The sequence below is a fragment of the Thalassophryne amazonica genome, chromosome 6 (assembly GCF_902500255.1).
Source record: "Thalassophryne amazonica chromosome 6, fThaAma1.1, whole genome shotgun sequence".
In the NCBI taxonomy this organism is placed as follows: domain Eukaryota; kingdom Metazoa; phylum Chordata; class Actinopteri; order Batrachoidiformes; family Batrachoididae; genus Thalassophryne; species Thalassophryne amazonica.
In genome coordinates, this window is record NC_047108.1 from 68120350 (window position 1) to 68143221 (window position 22872).

At 40.2% G+C, this 22872-nt stretch overlaps 1 protein-coding gene across 1 annotated transcript in view; it reads left to right on the plus strand.

Moving 5' to 3' along the window:
* Positions 1–22872, plus strand: part of b4galnt1a (beta-1,4-N-acetyl-galactosaminyl transferase 1a) — a 130316-nt gene that overhangs the window by 100218 nt on the left and 7226 nt on the right. The window contains exons 6-8 of the mRNA XM_034171488.1: positions 10713–10824; positions 10917–11104; positions 11195–11335. Coding sequence (XP_034027379.1) covers positions 10713–10824; positions 10917–11104; positions 11195–11335 — 441 coding nt within the window. The remainder of the gene's footprint in view (positions 1–10712; positions 10825–10916; positions 11105–11194; positions 11336–22872) is intronic.

Below are 22872 nucleotides of genomic sequence, written 5' to 3' on the forward strand. Positions count from 1 at the left end.
TGTGTGTGTATGTATGTGTGTATGTGTGTGTATGTATGTGTATGTATGCGTATGTATGTATGCATGTGTATGTATGCATGTGTATGTATGCATGTATATGTGTGTATGTATATATGTATATGTATATGTGTGTATGTATATATGTATATGTGTGTATGTATGTCAATGTATGTATGTATATGTATGTATGTATATATGTATATGTATATGAATTGGAGACTCGGCTCCGCACCGTGGAAAATTCTACAGCTAGCCAGGCCCCTGTAGTCACATCTGATCAGGTCTTGACTTCCTGTTCCGGAGCACAGCGGTGTTCTGCTGTATCTGTTAGCTGTTTGAACTGAGCTGTTTGAGTTCTTTGAATTAACAGTCTTTTTCAAGACTTTTTTACTTTTTTTTTACTTTTTCACCGTGCTCCAACGCCTAAAGAAGACCTCTAACGGTCGAAGCATCGCGACGGAGCACTTTTATCAGCTAACCTTCATCAGCGTTGGCAAGCTAACTAGCTTGCTAACGCTTTCGTTTTTATTTTATTTTTTAGCACTGTTGTCGTGCTGCTCCACAGCCTGCCTAGTGGATTTTTATTTTATTTTAGCGCTGTTGTCGTGCGTTACCTGTGCTGCTCCACAGCCTGCCTAGTGGATTTTTATTTTATTTTAGCACTGTTGTCGTGTGTTACCTGTGCTGCTCCACAGACTGTCCAGTGGATTTTTATTTTATTTTTTAGCACTGTTGTCATGCGTTACCTGTGCTGCTCCACAGCCTGTCCAGTGGATTTTTATTTTATTTTTTAGCACTGTTGTCGTGCGTTACCTGTGCTGCTCCACAGCCTGTTCAGTGGATTTTTATTTTATTTTTTAGCACTGTTGTCGTGTGTTACCTGTGCTGCTCCACAGCCTGTTCAGTGGATTTTTATTTTATTTTTTAGCACTGTTGTCGTGCGTTACCTGTGCTGCTCTACAGCCTGTTCAGTGGATTTTTGTTTTGTTTTTTGGCACTGTTGTCGTGCATTACCTGTGCTGCTCCACAGCCTGTTCAGTGGATTTTTATTTTATTTTTTAGCACTGTTGTCGTGCGTTACCTGTGCTGCTCCACAGCCTGTCCAGTGGATTTTTGTTTTATTTTTTAGCACTGTTGTCGTGTGTTACCTGTGCTGCTCCACAGCCTGTTCAGTGGATTTTTACCTGTGCTGCTCCACAGCCTGTCCAGTGGATTTTTACCTGTGCTGCTCCACAGCCTGTCCAGTGGATTTTTACCTGTGCTGCTCCACAGCCTGTTCAGTGGATTTTTACCTGTGCTGCTCCACAGCCTGTCCAGTGGATTTTGATTTTTATTTTATTTTTTTTAGCACTGTTGTCGTGTGTTACCTGTGCTGCTCCACAGCCTGTCTAGTGGATTTTTATTTTATTTTTTACCACTGTTGTCGTGCGTTACCTGTGCTGTTCCACAGCCTGTCCAGTGGATTTTTATTTTATTTTTTACCACTGTTGTCGTGTGTTACCTGTGCTGTTCCACAGCCTGTCCAGTGGATTTTTATTTTATTTTTTACCACTGTTGTCGTGTGTTACCTGTGCTGCTCCACAGCCTGTCCAGTGGATTTCTATTTTATTTTTTACCACTGTTGTCGTGTGTTACCTGTGCTGCTCCGCAGCCTGTCCAGTGGATTTTTATTTTATTTTATTTTATTTTATTATTTTTTTTAGCACTGTTGTCGTGGGTTACCTGTGCTGCTCCACAGCCTGTCCAGTGGATTTTTATTTTATTTTTTAGCACTGTTGTCGTGCGTTACCTGTGCTGCTCCACAGCCTGTCCAGTGGATTTTTATTTTATTTTTTACCACTGTTGTCGTGCGTTACCTGTGCTGCTCCACAGCCTGTCCAGTGGATTTTGATTTTTATTTTATTTTTTTTGGCGCTGTTGTCGTGCGTTACCTGTGCTGCTCCACAGCCTGTCCAGTGGATTTTTATTTAGCGCTGTTGTCGTGCGTTACCTGTGCTGCTCCACAGCCTGTCTAGTGGATTTTTATTTTGTTTTAGCACTGTTGTCGTGCGTTGCCTGTGCTGCTCCACAGCCTGTCCAGTGGATTTTTATTTTTATTTTATTTTATTTTTTAGCACAGTTGTTGTGCGTTACCTGTGCTGCTCCACAGCCTGTCTAGTGGATTTTTATTTTGTTTTAGCACTGTTGTCGTGCGTTACCTGTGCTGCTCCACAGCCTGTCTAGTGTCGGATTCCCTGTTTGGGAATCCGCTAGCTTAGCGTAGCTACTAGCTCTTAGCCGTTTTAGCATGGCGGCTTCTCCTGTCTCTCCCGTACTTTTCTGCTCTGGGTGTGAAATGTTTAGTTATTCCTCGGCCTCTTTTAGCAGTAACGGTACTTGTAATAAGTGCAGCTTATTCGTAGCTTTGGAGGCCAGGCTGGGCGAATTGGAGGCTCGGCTCCGCACCGTGGAAAATTCTACAGCTAGCCAGGCCCCTGTAGCCGGTGCGGACCAAGGTAGCTTAGCCGCCGTTAGTTCCCCCCTGGCAGACCCCGTGCAGTCGGGAAGGCAGGCTGACTGGGTGACTGTGAGGAGGAAGCGTAGCCCTAAACAGAAGCCCCGTGTACACCGTCAACCCGTTCACATCTCTAACCGTTTTTCCCCACTCGACGATACACTCGCCGATGTTCAAACTCTGGTTATTGGCGACTCTGTTTTGAGAAATGTGAAGTTAGCGACACCAGCAACCATTGTCAATTGTCTTCCGGGGGCCAGAGCAGGCGACATCGAAGGACATTTGAAATTGCTGGCTAAGGCTAAGCGTAAATTTGGTAAGATTGTAATTCACGTCGGCAGTAATGACACTCGGTTACGCCAATCGGAGGTCACTAAAATTAACATTGAATCGGTGTGTAACTTTGCAAAAACAATGTCGGACTCTGTTGTTTTCTCTGGGCCCCTCCCCAATCAGACCGGGAGTGACATGTTTAGCCGCATGTTCTCCTTGAATTGCTGGCTGTCTGAGTGGTGTCCAAAAAATGAGGTGGGCTTCATTGATAATTGGCAAAGCTTCTGGGGAAAACCTGGTCTTGTTAGGAGAGACGGCATCCATCCCACTTTAGAGGGAGCAGCTCTCATTTCTAGAAATCTGGCCAATTTTTTGGGATCCTCCAAACTGTGACTGTCTAGCGTTGGGACCAGGAGGCAGAGCTGTGGTCTTATACACCTCTCTGCAGCTTCTCTCCCCCTGCCATCCCCATATTACCCCATCCCCGTAGAGACGGTGCCTGCTCCCAGACCACCAATAACTAGCAAAAATCTATTTAAGCATAAAAATTCAAAAAGAAAAAATAATATAGCACCTTCAATTGCACCACAGACTAAAACAGTTAAATGTGGTCTATTAAACATTAGGTCTCTTTCTTCTAAGTCCCTGTTGGTAAATGATATAATAATTGATCAACGTATTGATTTATTCTGCCTAACAGAAACTTGGTTACAGCAGGATGAATATGTTAGTTTAAATGAGTCAACACCCCCGAGTCACACTAACTGTCAGAATGCTCGTAGCACGGGCCGGGGCGGAGGATTAGCAGCAATCTTCCATTCCAGCTTATTAATTAATCAAAAACCTAGACAGAGCTTTAATTCATTTGAAAGCTTGTCTCTTAGTCTTGTCCATCCAAATTGGAAGTCCCAAAAAACAGTTTTATTTGTTATTATCTATCGTCCACCTGGTCGTTACTGTGAGTTTCTCTGTGAATTTTCAGACCTTTTGTCTGACTTAGTGCTTAGCTCAGATAAGATAATTATAGTGGGTGATTTTAACATCCACACAGATGCTGAGAATGACAGCCTCAACACTGCATTTAATCTATTATTAGACTCTATCGGCTTTGCTCAAAAAGTAAATGAGTCCACCCACCACTTTAATCATATTTTAGATCTTGTTCTGACTTATGGTATGGAAATAGAAGACTTAACAGTATTCCCTGAAAACTCCCTTTTGTCTGATCATTTTTTAATAACATTTACATTTACCCTGATGGACTACCCTGCAGTGGGGAATAAGTTTCATTACACTAGAAGTCTTTCAGAAAGCGCTGTAACTAGGTTTAAGGATATGATTCCTTCTTTATGTTCTCTAATGTCATATACCAACACAGAGCAGAGTAGCTACCTAAACTCTGTAAGGGAGTTAGAGTATCTTGTCAATAGTTTTACATCCTCATTGAAGACAACTTTGGATGCTGTAGCTCCTCTGAAAAAGAGAGCTTTAAATCAGAAGTGTCTGACTCCGTGGTATAACTCACAAACTCGTAGCTTAAAGCAGATAACCCGTAAGTTGGAGAGGAAATGGCGTCTCACTAATTTAGAAGATCTTCACTTAGCCTGGAAAAAGAGTTTGTTGCTCTATAAGAAAGCCCTTCGTGAAGCTAGGACATCTTTCTACTCATCACTAATTGAAGAAAATAAGAACAACCCCAGGTTTCTTTTCAGCACTGTAGCCAGGCTGACAAAGAGTCAGAGCTCTATTGAGCTGAGTATTCCATTAACTTTAACTAGTAATGACTTCATGACTTTCTTTGCTAACAAAATTTTGACTATTAGAGAAAAAATTACTCATAACCATCCCAAAGATGTATCGTTATCTTTGGCTGCTTTCAGTGATGCCGGTATTTGGTTAGACTCTTTCTCTCCGATTGTTCTGTCTGAGTTATTTTCATTAGTTACTTCATCCAAACCATCAACATGCTTATTAGACCCCATTCCTGCCAGGCTGCTCAAGGAAGTCCTACCATTATTTAATGCTTCAATCTTAAATATGATCAATCTATCTTTGTTAGTTGGTTATGTACCACAGGCCTTTAAGGTGGCAGTAATTAAACCATTACTTAAAAAGCCATCACTTGACCCAGCTATCTTAGCTAATTATAGGCCAATCTCCAACCTTCCTTTTCTCTCAAAGATTCTTGAGAGGGTAGTTGTAAAACAGCTAACTGATCACCTGCAGAGGAATGGTCTATTTGAAGAGTTTCAGTCAGGTTTTAGAATTCATCATAGTACAGAAACAGCATTAGTGAAGGTTACAAATGATCTTCTTATGGCTTCGGACAGTGGACTTATCTCTGTGCTTGTTCTGTTGGACCTCAGTGCTGCTTTTGATACTGTTGACCATAAAATTTTATTACAGAGATTAGAGCATGTCATAGGTATTAAAGGCATTGCGCTGCGGTGGTTTGAATCATATTTGTCTAATAGATTACAGTTTGTTCATGTAAATGGGGAATCTTCTTCACAGACTAAAGTTAATTATGGAGTTCCACAAGGTTCTGTGCTAGGACCAATTTTATTCACTTTATACATGCTTCCCTTGGGCAGTATTATTAGACGGTATTGCTTAAATTTTCATTGTTACGCAGATGATACCCAGCTTTATCTATCCATGAAGCCAGAGGATACGCACCAATTAGCTAAACTGCAGGATTGTCTTACAGACATAAAGACATGGATGACCTCTAATTTCCTGCTTTTAAACTCAGATAAAACTGAAGTTATTGTACTTGGCCCCACAAATCTTAGAAGCATGGTGTCTAACCAGATCGTTACTCTGGATGGCATTTCCCTGATCTCTAGTAATACTGTGAGAAATCTTGGAGTTATTTTTGATCAGGATATGTCATTCAAAGCGCATATTAAACAAATATGTAGGACTGCCTTTTTGCATTTACGCAATATCTCTAAAATCAGAAAGGTCTTGTCTCAGAGTGATGCTGAAAAACTAATTCATGCATTTATTTCCTCTAGGCTGGACTATTGTAATTCATTATTATCAGGTTGTCCTAAAAGTTCCCTAAAAAGCCTTCAGTTGGTTCAGAATGCTGCAGCTAGAGTACTGACGGGGACTAGCAGGAGAGAGCATATCTCACCCGTGTTGGCCTCCCTTCATTGGCTTCCTGTTAATGCTAGAATAGAATTTAAAATTCTTCTTCTTACTTATAAGGTTTTGAATAATCAGGTCCCATCTTATCTTAGGGACCTCGTAGTACCATATTACCCCATTAGAGCGCTTCGCTCTCAGACTGCGGGCTTACTTGTAGTTCCTAGGGTTTGTAAGAGTAGAATGGGAGGCAGAGCCTTCAGCTTTCAGGCTCCTCTCCTGTGGAACCAGCTCCCAATTCAGATCAGGGAGACAGATACCCTCTCTACTTTTAAGATTAGGCTTAAAACTTTCCTTTTCGCTAAGGCTTATAGTTAGGGCTGGATCGGGTGACCCTGGACCATCCCTTGGTTATGTTGCTTTAGACGTAGACTGTGGGGGGGTTCCCATGATGCACTGTTTCTTTCTCTTTTTGCTCCGTATGCATCACTCTGCATTTAATCATTAGTGATCAATCTCTTTTTCCTGGTTCTTTCCCTCAGCCCCAACCAGTCTCAGCAGAAGACTGCCCCTCCCTGAGCCTGGTTCTGCTGGAGGTTTCTTCCTGTTAAAAGGGAGTTTTTCCTTCCCACTGTGGCCAAGTGCTTGCTCATAGGGGGTCTTTTTGACCGTTGGGGTTTTTTTTCATAATTATTGTATGGCCTTGCCTTGCAATGTGGAGCGCCTTGGGGCAACTGTTTGTTGTGATTTGGCGCTATATAAGAAAAAAGTTGATTGATTGATTGATTGATTGATTGATATGTATGTATGTATATATGTATATGTATGTATGTATGTATGTGTATGTATGTATGTATGTGTGTGTATGTGTGTGTGTATGTGTGTATGTATGTATGTATGTATGTGTATGTATGTATGTATGTGTATTGATGATTATTATTTCAATCTATACTTAAATTTAACTACAGCTGCCCCTGTTTCCATCATCTGTTCTACGAGAACCATATATACAACAGTTGCCAGTGCTCAGCAGGTTGTAGGCATGTCTGTGGTCTGTTACACATGCAAACCAAAGGGTGTGTGTGTGTGTGTGTGTGTGTACAAGACAGTGGTGGGCACAGCTAACCAAAAAGTTAGCTTCAATAACAGCTAATCAGCTAACTGAATAGTTATCATTTATAAAGCTAAACCGATAAACCACCCAAAAATTTATCGGAAGCTACAGCTAACCAGTAACTTTCACTATTGCTTCCGGTACACTTGCAACTACTAACAAGCTGATTTTTAGTTTTAACATCACAATCGCTTCTGGTAGCATCAAAGGCGACCACAGACCCAAACAATGAGTGAGCACTTCTGGCTTTGTGTGCCTTTCCCACTGTTGAATGCTCCTGTTTACTACATATTTTGCAGCAGTGAAGCAATTCAGAGGAGCTAAGCTCAACTCTATATATACACGCACGCACCAAACAAGTCATTTTTCTTTACCAGAATACAGCAGTGCTGCAGTGAGGCAAAGGTCTTAGAAAGTAAAACAGTTTTGACTTATGGTTTTGATTTAAAATCATCAAATTAATAGAATAACTCCATGAATGTCAATTCTGTCATTTGTACAAAGTTAAAATATAACACATATCTTTTAATTTTAAATAATGCACTAATTTTGAAGTTTTGTAACAAACGCAGCCAGATGCCAAAGGGATTATGGGTAGATGAGCCTCCGCTAACACTGATTGGTTGACTCATTCCTTCTATGTAAAAACCAACATGTTAATGTGAGGTGTGTGTTGGTGTTTACATATAACTGTGCTTTTGTAAAATATGCCTTTTTTTTTATTTGTAAAAAAAAAAACAAAAAAAAAAAACGCCAAAAAGTCATGTTGTTATTAGACAACCGTCTGGTATAACTGGAGTCAAAATAAATAGAACACAGCTATCTACTGGCATCCAGATGCTCATACTGCCATGAACACTACTGGCTAGTAGATAGCAGTAGAGACCGTGAAAACTTGCCAAAACAAATATTCCAGATAATCCATGCCTGCTATGTTTAAGCTACGTGGAATTTAATAAACGCAAACTGAATTTCAGGCATCTTATATATATTACTCTGGAACATAGACGACAGACGGTGTTTGACATAAGCAGGACTCTAAAGAGCAAACAGGAAGCGATTGCAGCTCACAATGATTCCAACTGAAAATAATGGAGAAGCAACCTGGGCTTCTTCTGGCATTTTTACATAAAACAAACACAATAACAATGTCTATAATCCCAGAGAATAGATTCACAAGAGTTTTAGGCACAATATACAAAGGTTTTAATGCTGTTGTCCGTGTGGAGCCTGATCAGTGTCTCAAATGCATTTCTTCTGTCGTGAATGTACTGAGATTACCCATAATGCACCTGGATACAGCATGTCCACACTAAAACCTTCAAAATTAGTGCATTACTTTAAAACTAAAACATATATCTGATATTTTCACTTTATAAAACTTCAGATGTGACGTTAATTTAAATAACGTCTAAAATTAGTTTGGTAAAAATTTTAACCAGAAGTTAAAACTGTATGCCTCTCGATGACTTGGATGATATTGCCAGTGCATCAGTATGGGATCAAAAGAAGTGATCTTTTTCTTTTGTGTTTTTTTCTTTTTCTTTTGTGTGACCAGTTCTCCTTTGCTTGCAGAAGATAGTGGTTTCTCCTGGAACCAGCTCTTTTCTGTTTGCAGAGGATAGAACTGTACATCTACTACAAAACATTTAACAGGTGGGTACTCAAATCTTTGATTTCAGACTTCATAAATGTTTGTCACTGTTAAGCTTTGTTCACCACGCCTGCAAAAAAATATGTCAGTGGTCTAAAATTTATCGGACTAAATTGTATCAGAAGATAATTAGTCCGCTGATGGTTTTCAAAGTTATCTGAAAAGCTAATCCGATAATGAAAACATTAGCTTCGATAATTAGCAATTAGCGGAACTGTGCCCACCACTGGTACAAGATAACTCAAAAACTACTAGACAGATTTCCTTTAAACTTTGTGGACACATAACTTCAATAGCTATATAGATGTGATTAGATTCTGCAGTAGTTTTGTCAAGCGTCAAGGAAAAACGCCTGTTTTGTGTATCTCAGCAACCAAGGACTCTAGATTGATCGAACCTGGTTTGAATATTATTTGGATAGCTATTTAGGGGTGATTAGATTTTGGAGTAGTTTGGTCAAGGTCAAGAAAAATATGGTCTGAAAAACACTTTTTTGTGTGTGTGTGTCTACCAATAATTTAAGAATATATCTAGAGGGGAATTGATTTTGGAGTAGTTTGGTTAAAACCATCTGAAAAACAGCCAAGAAGTGTAGATACTAGATGATCTAAAGTATATATCGATCAGAAAAACATTGATTGATTATAAATGACTTCATAATGAAGTCACACAGGAGTCAAATGATCAACTTGTACAGTCAGAAACTCATGGTGGGTGGCGCTTGCAGGGTATGGAACAGCCATCTTTTGCCTTTCATTTGTTTTTGAGTTATACCCCCATTACACATAGCCAGAATCACGCAGAGTGGCGTTGGAATTATGACATGGCGCACATCTGAAAGGTGGCGGATTTCAGGGTCTGACAGCCATCTGCGAAAGTTGACACACTTGGTCCAAATCTGCCGGCGGCCCTGAGTGTGAAGCACATGTTCATAATTCTCTGGGTGCGGTCGAGATGGGACACCTATCTGATCGTGGTCCATGAGCAGTCTGAGGACCATCTAAGCGCAATTTACATATTCCGATGGTGGCAAAACGCGATCCAAAACTATTTGAGTGCATTTGACAGCCTCGAGATAGATCTGGCACGGTATGCCTGCCGGTATGTCCGGTATGACCTGCATGTGCCAGTATAATAACGTCCACTCACACACCCGCGCATGTGTCTCGCATACACGCGTGGACATGCGCGTCAGGAAAGCAGCGCTCCGGTCTGCCCTGCAGACTGTTGGAGATCGTGCAGACTGCAGCGCCTTTTATGGCCGTCTGACAGCAATCTATGTCATCCACCTGCTGTCTAAACATGCTTTGGATACCATCGTGCAGGTTTGGATGAGACAGTCCCGATGCCTTTGGACCACACCCCTATTTGCTGTGTCGGAATGGCTCCTTCACATTCTTGCAATGTGTGACGGGGGCTTTATGGTGTTAACATTTTGGAGGGGATTAACTCCTTCATTTATCTTTTCATTCACTCACTGCAGCCTGTGTGCCTGTTCTTTTATAAAGCCGAGGAATATTAGGGCTCTTATTGATGAATTGTGTCTGGTGAAAAGACTGAAATCTTGTCCATTTTACTGCACAAAAACACTGTAGTATGGTAATGTCTAGGCAGAATGTAAAGCAGGAACATATCAGCTGCCATGTAACTTTTGTGGGCCGTGTAACTACTTTGATAAATATGGTTGAAGGAATAGGCTTCAGATATATCAATAATAGTATGTTCATTAACAGACAAAAAGAACCTCCCAACCAGTGTACAGTATTTAAAGAATGCTGTTTGAGGCAAAAACGGTCATGTTAGGACTTGTGATGTGGGGTATGACTGTCTGTGTGGAGGGAATTATTGTCTTATTGTCAAACTTCTCTTCAGGACAACCTGTTTTATTCTCTCTCTCTCTCTCTCTCTCTCTCTCTCTCTCTCTCTCTCTCTCTCTCTCTGCTCACACATTTTTTGTGACTGAATCTAGATGTCATGTTGAATTGTGCACTAACCTGAATGAAATTAATAAATTCTATTGAGTGAGCCGAATGGAAGCAAATTGTAATGCTGTTATTTAAAAACCGATTTCATGACATTTGTAGTCATTATGCTCTTCTGCAGTAACTTTTAAAACCAATGGACACGAGGCGTCTTTCACTATCAAAATTGGACATCTTGTCGTCCCAAAACTGTACAACTCTGGATTACACAAAGGTTGGTGGTCTATCACTGTTGAACTTCATGTTGGAATGTTATACAAAATCATTTAATGAATTCATTTTTATATCTGTTCTTGGTTCACTTAGAGTACAATATCAGTGCCCTTGTTACTATAGCAACCAAGACCTTCCTTCGGTATGACAAACTCAAAGATCTGATTGACAGCATACGGCAGTATTATCCAAGTGTCAAAATAGTAATTGCGGATGATAATGAACACCCACAACCAGTGACTGGGCCTCACATTGAACACTACATCATGCCGTTTGGAAAGGTAAATGAGCTGTTTCTAGATACCAGTGTCATGCAGTATGTAACTCCATTGTCCTTTTAAAAACCAGTGTTTCTACATTCATTTCTCCAGGGATGGTTTGCAGGAAGGAACCTGGCTGTTTCTCAGGTGACCACCAAATATGTGCTGTGGGTGGATGATGACTTTATCTTCACTGCAAACACCAAGCTGGAGAAGATGGTGGACATCCTAGAAAAGACTACCCTGGATCTGGTGAGGACAAATGCTGTTGAGTGTGATACTTGAATACCTGAGTTCCTGCGGCATTTGCTTTTTTTTTGTTGACTTTTAATTGCCCCTTTCTGCTTCTGTAAGCATTATTCATCTATCAGGTGCAACCAATTGTGCTATTTGAAAAGTACAAATTGACATGGGTTTTAACTGTCAAAAACAAAAGTCACTGCTACTCAGATTTCAGAAACCACTCAGGTTAGATAGCAGATTTTGGTGAGGTGATTGGACTTGAGATCAGAGGATCCTTGGGTGAAATCCCTGTCAGACCGGAAAATCATTAAGGGCAAGGTCTTTAATCGTCATGTTGCTCCCATTGTGCAATTGAGCGCTTTGCTTAGCACCATGCTAGTGTGTATGAATGTGAGGCATCAGCTTTGAGCTTCTGATTCAGATGGAAGAGTGCTATATAAATGCAGTCCATTTACGTTTTGATTACTCAGCAACCCCAAGTTCATAGTTAATCCAACTGCAAAATTGTTCTTGAAAATAACAAAAAATGTGATTTACAAGATTGTGTACTGCTCTAAAACTCAAAACACTATCACAAATTTACACAACTACGATAAAAGGATCTTGTAGCTTATACAGACTCCCTTCCTTGCTTCTCTATCTCTCTCAACCATGGCAACCAAATATGAGGCTCTGGTACCATATTTGGCTTGCACTCCCCTTGATTTTGCCCAGAAAGGAAATTGTCAAATTCTCTGCATATTAATACCAAAGTTATGGTGGCCTTGGTGGCCACCAAACCTAGAGTATGGAAATGAAAGAAACTGACAGATGATTTAATGTCATGATACCTGTAACTTCAGAACAACAAGTGTTGAGATGAGAGATACCCAAATTCTTTTCTTTGAGGGGCCATAAATTAATCTGGATGGAGAAAGTAAATGTTGACTGTTCACTCTGTGAATTGCATTTGTAAAACTTCATTACAGTACATTAAATGTTATACTGCATAAATCATGAACACTATAAATGTAAAATAAAATTTCAAAAGGATAAATGCAGTACTATCTTATCTGCTTAACTGTAAATTCACATTTCTCGCAACTTCAAATACAACCCTGTCATTATTGTTATAGCCTGTTTCATCCTCAATATTAACATGTTACAAATATATTAAACTAACACCACCAGTCTGTGGGAGGGCAAATTATACTATAGCATCGATATTTGTAGTATGAGACAGTGAGTAAACAAGGTCAATCGATGTATTGGGGAAAATGACAGATTATTCAGCAATGATCAGTTAGTTATCTCCCTGGATGTTTGACATCAAGGACCCAGGGCGGTTGCATAGCGTGGTGATGCACTAGCACATGCTCCTTGGCTCAGCAACCCAAGGTTCATAGTATAGCAAAAGTCGCCTAAACCTTCATCGTATAAACCGGATACTCACACTCACCGGACAAAAGCAAAAGTCCCAATGCTTTTGAAAGGCTTTCCATATAATAAACACTGTATATACTGGATTGTGGATTTTCGCTCACATTGGACAAAACATCCCACCCCATCACCCCATCTCCCTCAGCCCCAACCAGTCCCAGCAGAAGACTGCCCCTCCCTGAGCCTGGTTCTGCTGGAGGTTTCTTCCTGTTAAAAGGGAGTTTTTCCTTCCCACTGTAGCCAAGTGCTTGCTCACAGGGGGTCGTTTTGACCGTTGGGGTTTTACATAATTATTGTATGGCCTTGCCTTACAATATAAAGCGCCTTGGGGCAACTGTTTGTTGTGATTTGGCGCTATATAAAAAAATTGATTGATTGATTGATTGATCATATTGTATTCCATTAAAAAACCCTTTGCATATACCGGACAGAGCAGTCTGGATGTGCCCAGTAACAGAGGTACAAAATGAAGTTCAGCACTGACACTCGCTGATTTGTGGAAAGTGGGTACTATATTTCCTTGATTAAAAGAGCAGCCATTTATTTTTTCAAACCGTGCCAAGACACGGGACCTTAATGAGGCAGGGCATAATTTAAAGCCGGTGATTATTAACAAAATGCTGCTTGTTGCCTGCACTGAAATATGGTGTTAAGTAGGGCTGCAGCTATCAAAAATTTTTGGAATTGAGTATTCTATCGATTATTTTATCGATTAATCGAGTAATCGGATAAGAAAGTACTTTTGTGTTTTTAAACAATATCAGTAGTGGCAGTGCTCTCCCTAAGCAATGGCACAATGTCGCTGTGTCATCATGCAGATTTTTAAGTTTAGGATGTTCCCTCTCTCTCTGTTTAGGTAATTATTTATTTTTTTTACATTACTAAGATTTTTGCAGCTTTGCCAAACCATAAGCCCAGGCGCTCTGTGAAGTCTTCAGTCTGCAGACAGGACATTCTTTTTTTTTTTCTTCTTCTTATTGCACATTTCATTTGCACTTTTTATTGCTGTGATGTATTCAGTGTTTAGTGTATATTTCTACATGCCGTACAGAGCAGCTCAAACCGAAGTCAAATTCCTTGTTTTATGTGGATACTTGTCAAATAACAAAGCCTTTGAAAAAACGGCTGTGGATTGCAACATTTCCACAACAGCTGCACTGATAAATTAACTCTACAGCCTGTTGATAAAAACTCTTATCAAATATGAATATAGCCTTTTTTTTTTTTTTTTTTTTGAATAGTTAAACATGATTAATTTAAAGTGCGCTTCCTTTTACTTCATCTGCAGCCAGTGGAGCAAACCACGTAAAAAAATAAAATAAATAATATATATATATATATATATATATATATATCCTCTACTGGTGGTTGGCTCTCACTGCGGTATTGTATCACTTCCTGTTCCGGAGCACAGCGGTGCTTTGCTGTATCTGTTAGCTGTTTAATCTGCGTAGTTAGATTGATCTAGATAACTAGATAACGATTTGTTTCACAGTGTAATCTTCATGTGCCTTAACTAAAGCACTCCCTCTGCTGAATCACAATTATTGACACATTATTCACTTTGTGTGTTTTTAGGAATCCGCTAGCTTAGCACAGCTACTAGCTCTTAGCCGGTTTAGCATGGCGGCTTCTCCTGTCTCTCCCGCACTTTTCTGCTCTCCCGCACTTTTCTAAATAATGTTTAGTTATTCCTCGGCCTCCTTTAGCAGTAATGGTACTTGTAATAAGTGTAGCTTATTCGTAGCTTTGGAGGCCAGGCTGGGCGAATTGGCGATTCGGCTCCGCACCTTGGAAAATCCTACAGCTAGCCAGGCCCCTGTAGTTGGTGCGGACCAAGGTAGCTTAGCCGCCGTTAGCTGTCCCCCAGCAGATCCCGAGCAGCCGGGAAAGCAGGCCAGCTGGGTGACTGTGAGGAAGAAGCATAGTCCTAAACAGAAGCTCCCTGTACACCACCAACCCGTTCACATCTCTAACCGTTTTTCCCCACTCGGCGATACACCCACCGAGGTACAAATTCTGGTTATTGGCGACTCTGTTTTGAGAAATGTGAAGTTAGCAACACCAGCAACCATAGTCAATTGTCTTCCGGGGGCCAGATCAGGCGACATTGAAGGAAATTTGAAACTGCTGGCTAAGGCTAAGCGTAAATTTGGTAAGATTGTAATTCACGTCGGCAGTAATGACACCTGGTTACGCCAATCGGAGATCACTAAAATTAACATTGAATCAGTGTGTAACTTTGCAAAAACAATGTCGGACTCTGTAGTTTTCTCTGGGCCCCTCCCCAATCAGACTGGAAGTGACATGTTTCCCTGAAAAGTATCAAGGTATATGTTTTAGTCACCCGTGCTCCTCTAAAATGTTGTATCACACACACATCACTTAGAATGATTGCAAGTTCAGTAAACTTGCACATAGGTATAAATAAAGATAAGTGAAGATTTAAAAGTGGCCGTAATAAATATTTAGGTAACCTAAATTTTTGGAGTATGGAGTTAAATTTGTCTCATTAATGCACAGAGAGTGATTTACAAATATCCTTTGATTTGTACATGTGCTTTGTGATCCACAAACACAAATTTCTGATTTGTAATGTGTGGGTTTTTACAAATAAATGTTTATTTGCAAAACTGGCAATTCTGTTTGTGAAGGGTGATTCAGCATTGGTGGATCACCGAACACACACATTCATCACTTTGCTCAGTTACGCAATATTGAGACATTCTCAGCGCAAAACTGCAGTTGAGATCCACAGATATGTCAGTCGCTATTCACATTATTGGCAGAATTATTGGGGAGGCTAAGGGGGGGCTTGCTTCATTATTGGGTGGGTTTAATCCCCCCAAGCCCCCCCTTGGCGCCGCCACTGAGCACAGACCATTTCTCTTAAAAGGTTTTTTTTACTCAGCATGTGGCTTTGTAAACTTGTAGCATCGCCTGCTACACTGATTAGCGCTTTAGATCGGAGCCCTCTGCGTGGCTGGGAACCCCGCACCTGCCAATGATGGAGACGGCAAAGGGCTGTGATTTGTCACTTTTCCTGTTTCACGCCTTCCTCTCATATTTTCAAAGTTTTTGCAGTGCACATGCCGATTACATTTAGATCATGGATCAAATACATCTGGCAAAAAAGTCTGCAAATATGACCAACTTTACAACACAGAGTGGAAAAAGATGCTCAAGTGACCTGCAATTCATGGAGAGAAATTGAACGTGCTGTACCATTGGTTTGGAGGTTGATGATTGTATAAAGAAGTGGAGCTCATTGAGGGACAAATTAATCCAGAAAAGGCCACTGTTCCTGCTGGAATATGCATAAAGACGTGATGAAGAACTTTAAAAGGGTCACACACACGTCAACATCATTGCATGGCCACAGAGTTGCAGAAGCATAATTCAGGCTTTAGGATTTTAAGGTACTCTCATTTGCAAGCAACTCCCCCAGAACAAAAACTTAAGTATGTAGGCCCTGGTGCAGGGGTAGGCAACCTGTTCCAGAAAGAGCCATGAGGGTGCAGGTTTTCTTTGCAGCCACTGACTCCACCAGGTGATTTCACTGATTAATATCACTTTGAGCAGATGGAATCAGTTAATTAGTGAAATCACCTGGTGGAGTCAGTGGCTGCAAAGAAAACCTGCACCCTCATGGCTCTTTCTGGAACAGGTTGCCTACCCCTGCCCTGGTGTAACCCTTCGCATACCAAAATAAAGTTATTTTAAGATTGTGGGACCTGGTGTAAATCTTCACATGCCAAAATGTGTCTTCATAGTGATGGGCTATTTATACTTTACTATATACAGGCTACAAGCTGTGATTTTGGTACTTACAAACGCCTTCCCTTAACAATGAAAGTTCTTGTCATTAAATGCATATTTAATGACGTTTCAAAAACATTCCTGCATATGATGATTCCCATTGTAGCCTCGATTTCATTTCAAATGATATGCTGTTCTGATACTCTCATAGAGTTACTTGTTTTGGAGGTTTAGTTAGGGAGGCTTAAGGTGCCCTGGCACATGCACGATTTGGATCTGCACACTTGCACGCACATCGTCGTGACGATCCCACCCGCTGTGTTCCCAGCTGGACGCCGTGCTTTGTTCCACTGGCTGCCACGCATTGTGCACTGGATGCTGCGCATATAAAATAATTATTTTGTAGCGGATTAATCATTTTCTGTCCGAGTTAGCTGTTGAAAACGCCTCTAATTGCTTCCAGAATCACAGTCGACCGCTCCAGCTGCTGCTTTTCTAGCGCGCACGCTGAACGAGGTGGAAAAAGCATTTGGAGCCATCTAAAAAGGTAGTTATTTGTCATGTTTACATTGTAATGGCTTGTTAAAACAGTTGCATGTTCTTGCCTTCTTGTGTGCAGCTATAAAAATGTATCGGAACTGTCAGATAACTGATAAATTCCAGTATTGTCTCCGGTACACTTGCAACTACTAACAAACTGATTTTGAGTTTTAACACCACAATCGTGTTTGGAAGCATCAAAAGCGACAACACACCCAAACCATGACTCAGCACTTCTGTCTTTGAGTGTCCTACCCCCTGCTGGAAGCTCCAGTTTACTACCTGGCTTCCAGCACAGAAGCAACTGAGAGGAGCCACAAAGCTCAACTCTCTGCTCAGTCACAATGCTGCCGTCAGGCCGAGGTCTTGGAAAATAAAGCAGTGCTGAGTTATGGTTTGGTGTATAAATAAAATGAATACTGATAGAATAACTCCATTAATGTCAATTCAGTCATTTGTGCAAAGTTAAGATATATCTTTTAATGTTGAATAATGCACTAATTCTGAAGTTTTGTAACAAACACAGACAGATGGCATTCTGGGTAAAATATGCCTCCGCTAACAGTAATTGGTTGATTCATTCTATGTAAACCAACACTTTAATGTGAGGTGTTGGTGTTTACAGATAAATGTGCTTTTGTAAAATATGCCATTTTTTATTTGTAAAAAAAAAAAAAAAAGGGTATTTTCAAAAAAAAAAAAAAAAGCCAAGCTGTCATTAGATAGCCGTCTCATATAACCGGTGTCAAAATAAATAGAACACTGTCATGATCTACTGGTGCCAGTGCGAGTTTTGGCCCTTTTTCAGATGGTTTTTCATTCGTGCAAGACTTTTTTTGGATCCCACAGAGTTTCAGGTTGATCGCATGTCCTGCATCATTTAGTATACAGGGAGTAACGAGCTGTGTTTAACATCTCACGACCACCTCCTGATCGGCGATCATATGGTCAGATGAAAATCAAACCTGTTTGATATTCTGGTTGGCCATCGTGAGGGTATCCCGCTGCTGAAGTGCTACAAGCATCCAATCTCTCGCACTGTGCTTGTACAAACACCACAGACCTGTCTTGTAATTTTTTGTTTGTTTGTTTTTTTTAAACTTGCATGTCTCCCATTGAGAGTTTTTATAAATTAAGTTTGGGAAAAAAAAGCTTCTGTTTACGCTTTGCTTCTGGAAACACGAATCCGACGTGTGGTTTTTGAACGTACAATGTGTGTGAGAACATAAATCATGCACTCTGAACTTTTACACTGTGCGGTTCTGTGGTACAGTTGTGGTACAGTTCTGTGGTACAGTTTGAGCTGGAAAAGAGTACAGTGAGTGAAAATATCATAGTGTCTGCCCAGCTTCAGTTTGAATACTGCCATGAACACTACTGGCCAGTAGATGGCAATAGATACCTTGAAAACTTGCCAAAACAAAATTCTAGATAATCTGTGTTGCTACTTGCTACGTTTAAGATGCGTGGAATTTAATAAACGCAAACACAATAACAATGTCTAGAAACCCAGAGAATATATTCACGAGAGTTGTAGGCACTAGAGTTTAATGCTGTTGTCCGTGGAGCCTGATCAGAGTGTCTCAAATGCATTCTCCTGTTGTGAACGTGCTGAGATTACCCTATAACCCATAATGCACCTGGACACAGTATGTCCACACTAAGACCTTAAAAATTAGTGCATTACTCTAAAACTAAAACATATATCTGATATTTTCACTTTAGAAAACTTCAGACGTGACGTTAATTTAAATAACTTGTCCGAAATAAGTTTGGTTAAAATTTGAACCATAAGTTAAAAATGTATGCCTCTGGATGACTTGGGTGATATTGGCCACATATCAGTATGGGGTTAAAAGAAATGAGGTTTTTTTTTACCAGTTCTCCTTTGCCTGCAGAGGATAGAGCGGTTTCTTCTAGAAGCAGTTCTCTGTTTGCAGAGAGTAGAACTACACATCTGTTCACCTTAGTTTACCACGTTAACGGTCTAAAAATTATTGGACAAAACTTTATCGGAAGATAATTAGTCCGATAATGGTTTTCAAAATCATCTGAAAAGCTAATCCGGTGAAAACTTTATCTTCGATAATTATCGGTTATCGGATTATCGGAACTATGCCCACCACTGAGTATGACCATGAGTGGTATGTCAAGGATGACATTTTGGCCATGTGGCACATTTCTTTCTGCGTGATCCATGGAGTTGCATGATATATAGTTGGAGCATCTTCATTGTAGTATGTGCATTCACAGTTATTCCATCGCAAGACGTGAAGTCAAGCAAGTCAAATTAAATGAAACATGTCAACCTGCAACTTCTTTATTGCTTTAGTTAAAAAAGCTAATCTTCCATGGTTAATTGATAAATCTGTGTAATATAACAGCTGTTGTATAAATGAAGGTCTTTCTGCTGGTAAGCAGATGTTGCACATCAATTTAACTGCAAGTTGTCACATACATCTGGTGCTTGTCTGTGTCCACCATATTAAAATAGGTATTAGGTTCCTAGAAACATGACCCAGCCATCCCACAAAAAATGACTTCAGTAGTATGATATTAACTATTTTATTGCATTGCCTTAACAAAATGCTCTGAGCTGATATAAGTTCCCACTAATCAGCAGTTTTGTTTTGTTTTTGTTGTTGTTATTTTTGTATAATCAGCAGTTTTGTTTTGTTTTTGTTGTTGTTATTTTTGTATTTAACTGCCAAAGAAGGTCTTAAAATAAAATATTCCTTTATTGCTCTACATTGGGTATTTGCAGTGACACAGCAGCAGTGGTAATGGTAATTGTGCAACAGCGGACACAGCAGCAGTGGTAATAGTAATTGTGCAACAGCGGAGCAGAGTACAGTGTGCAAATAGAAGGCAGTGCAAAGGCAAATCAAGAGTATAAAAAGAGAAATATTACAGATTCTGGAAGCAGGACACAAATACAATATAGGCAGTGGGTAGTACAAATCCAGTGTGCACAGTGAAGCAGATTTAACAAAGGCATTGCAGTTTGTTGACCTGGATATGCATGGATATACATAAGTAAATATATAAACTTACTGGGAGCAGTGCCATTGTATGGTCTCACAGCAGCCGGATGGAAGGACCTGCAGTGCCTCTCCTTCAGACACTCTGGTTGAGTTATTAGTCTGTCACTAAAGGAGCTGCCCAGTACCATGATGGTGTCCTGTAGCAGACTATACTAATTCTCTAACAGAGAAGACAGGGTGACTATGCCCATAGTAATTCTCTAACAGAGAAGACAGGGGTGACTATGCCCTCTTTGTCTCACCCATCATCTGCACTGGGTCAGTGGGGCATCCCAGGACCAAACTGGCCTTTTTGATCAGTTTGTCTCCCTGTGTGTTGTTGATGTGCCAGTGCCCCAGCAGACCACTACAAAGAAGATGGCTGATGCCACCACTAGAAGTCTATACTGGATCATGGTATTATTGAGATACTGGTATAAGATGTTTGATATGCATACCGGTAATCCTGTCCCCAATTTTTTGATATATCAGTGTTGGATGTGGTGAGCTGTTAGTCTGCAGTTTTGTGCAGCAGCTCAGAGATTCAATTTATTTTCAATTTATTTCATTTATGGTATGGAAATTGAAGACTTAACAGTATTCCCTGAAAACTCCCTTCTGTCTGATCATTTCTTAATAACATTTACATTTACTCTGATGGACTACCCAGCAGTGGGGAATAAGTTTCATTACACTAGAAGTCTTTCAGAAAGCACTGTAACTAGGTTTAAGGATGTGATTCCTTCTTTATGTTCTCTAATGCCATATACCAACACAGTGCAGAGTAGCTACCTAAAGTCTGTAAGTGAGATAGAGTATCTCGTCAATAGTTTTACATCCTCATTGAAGACAACTTTGGATGCTGTAGCTCCTCTGAAAAAGAGAGCTTTAAATCAGAAGTGCCTGACTCCGTGGTATAACTCACAAACTCGCAGCTTAAAGCAGATAACCCGTAAGTTGGAGAGGAAATGGCGTCTCACTAATTTAGAAGATCTTCACTTAGCCTGGAAAAAAGAGTCTGTTGCTCTATAAAAAAGCCCTCCATAAAGCTAGGACATCTTACTACTCATCACTAATTGAAGAAAATAAGAACAACCCCAGGTTTCTTTTCAGCACTGTAGCCAGGCTGACAGAGTCAGAGCTCTATTGAGTCGAGTATTCCTTTAACTTTAACTAGTAATGACTTCATGACTTTCTTTGCTAATAAAATTTTAACTATTAGAGAAAAAATTACTCATAACCATCCCAAAGACGTATCGTTATCTTTGGCTGCTTTCAGTGATGCCGGTATTTGGTTAGACTCTTTCTCTCCGATTGTTCTGTCTGAGTTATTTTCATTAGTTACTTCATCCAAACCATCAACATGCTTATTAGACCCCATTCCTGCCAGGCTGCTCAAGTCCTACCATTATTTAATGCTTCAATCTTAAATATGATCAATCTATCTTTATTAGTTGGCTATGTACCACAGGCTTTTAAGGTGGCAGTAATTAAACCATTACTTAAAAAGCCATCACTTGACCCAGCTATCTTAGCTAATTATAGGCCAATCTCCAACCTTCCTTTTCTCTCAAAAATTCTTGAAAGGGTAGTTGTAAAACAGCTAACTGATCATCTGCAGAGGAATGGTCTACTTGAAGAGTTTCAGTCAGGTTTTAGAATTCATCATAGTACAGAAACAGCATTAGTGAAGGTTACAAATGATCTTCTTATGGCCTCAGACAGTGGACTCATCTCTGTGCTTGTTCTGTTAGACCTCAGTGCTGCTTTTGATACTGTTGACCATAAAATTTTATTACAGAGATTAGAGCATGCCACAGGTATTAAAGGCACTGCGCTGCGGTGGTTTGAATCATATTTGTCTAATAGATTACAATTTGTTCATGTAAATGGGGAATCTTCTTCACAGACTACGGTTAATTATGGAGTTCCACAAGGTTCTGTGCTAGGACCAATTTTATTTACTTTATACATGCTTCCCTTAGGCAGTATTATTAGACGGCATTGCTTAAATTTTCATTGTTACACAGATGATACCCAGCTTTATCTATCCATGAAGCCAGAGGACACACACCAATTAGCTAAACTGCAGGATTGTCTTACAGACATAAAGACATGGATGACCTCTAATTTCCTGCTTTTAAACTCAGATAAAACTGAAGTTATTGTACTTGGCCCCACAAATCTTAGAAACATGGTGTCTAACCAGATCCTTACTCTGGATGGCATTACCCTGACCTCTAGTAATACTGTGAGAAATCTTGGAGTCATTTTTGATCAGGATATGTCATTCAATGCGCATATTAAACAAATATGTAGGACTGCTTTTTTGCATTTACGCAATATCTCTAAAATTAGAAAGGTCTTGTCTCAGAGTGATGCTGAAAAACTAATTCATGCATTTATTTCCTCTAGGCTGGACTATTGTAATTCATTATTATCAGGTTGTCCTAAAAGTTCCCTGAAAAGCCTTCAGTTAATTCAAAATGCTGCAGCTAGAGTACTAACGCGGACTAGAAGGAGAGAGCATATCTCACCCATATTGGCCTCTCTTCATTGGCTTCCTGTTAATTCTAGAATAGAATTTAAAATTCTTCTTCTTACTTATAAGGTTTTGAATAATCAGGTCCCATCTTATCTTAGGGACCTCATAGTACCATATCACCCCAATAGAGCGCTTCGCTCTCAGACTGCAGGCTTACTTGTAGTTCCTAGGGTTTGTAAGAGTAGAATGGGAGGCAGAGCCTTCAGCTTTCAGGCTCCTCTCCTGTGGAACCAACTCCCAATTCAGATCAGGGAGACAGA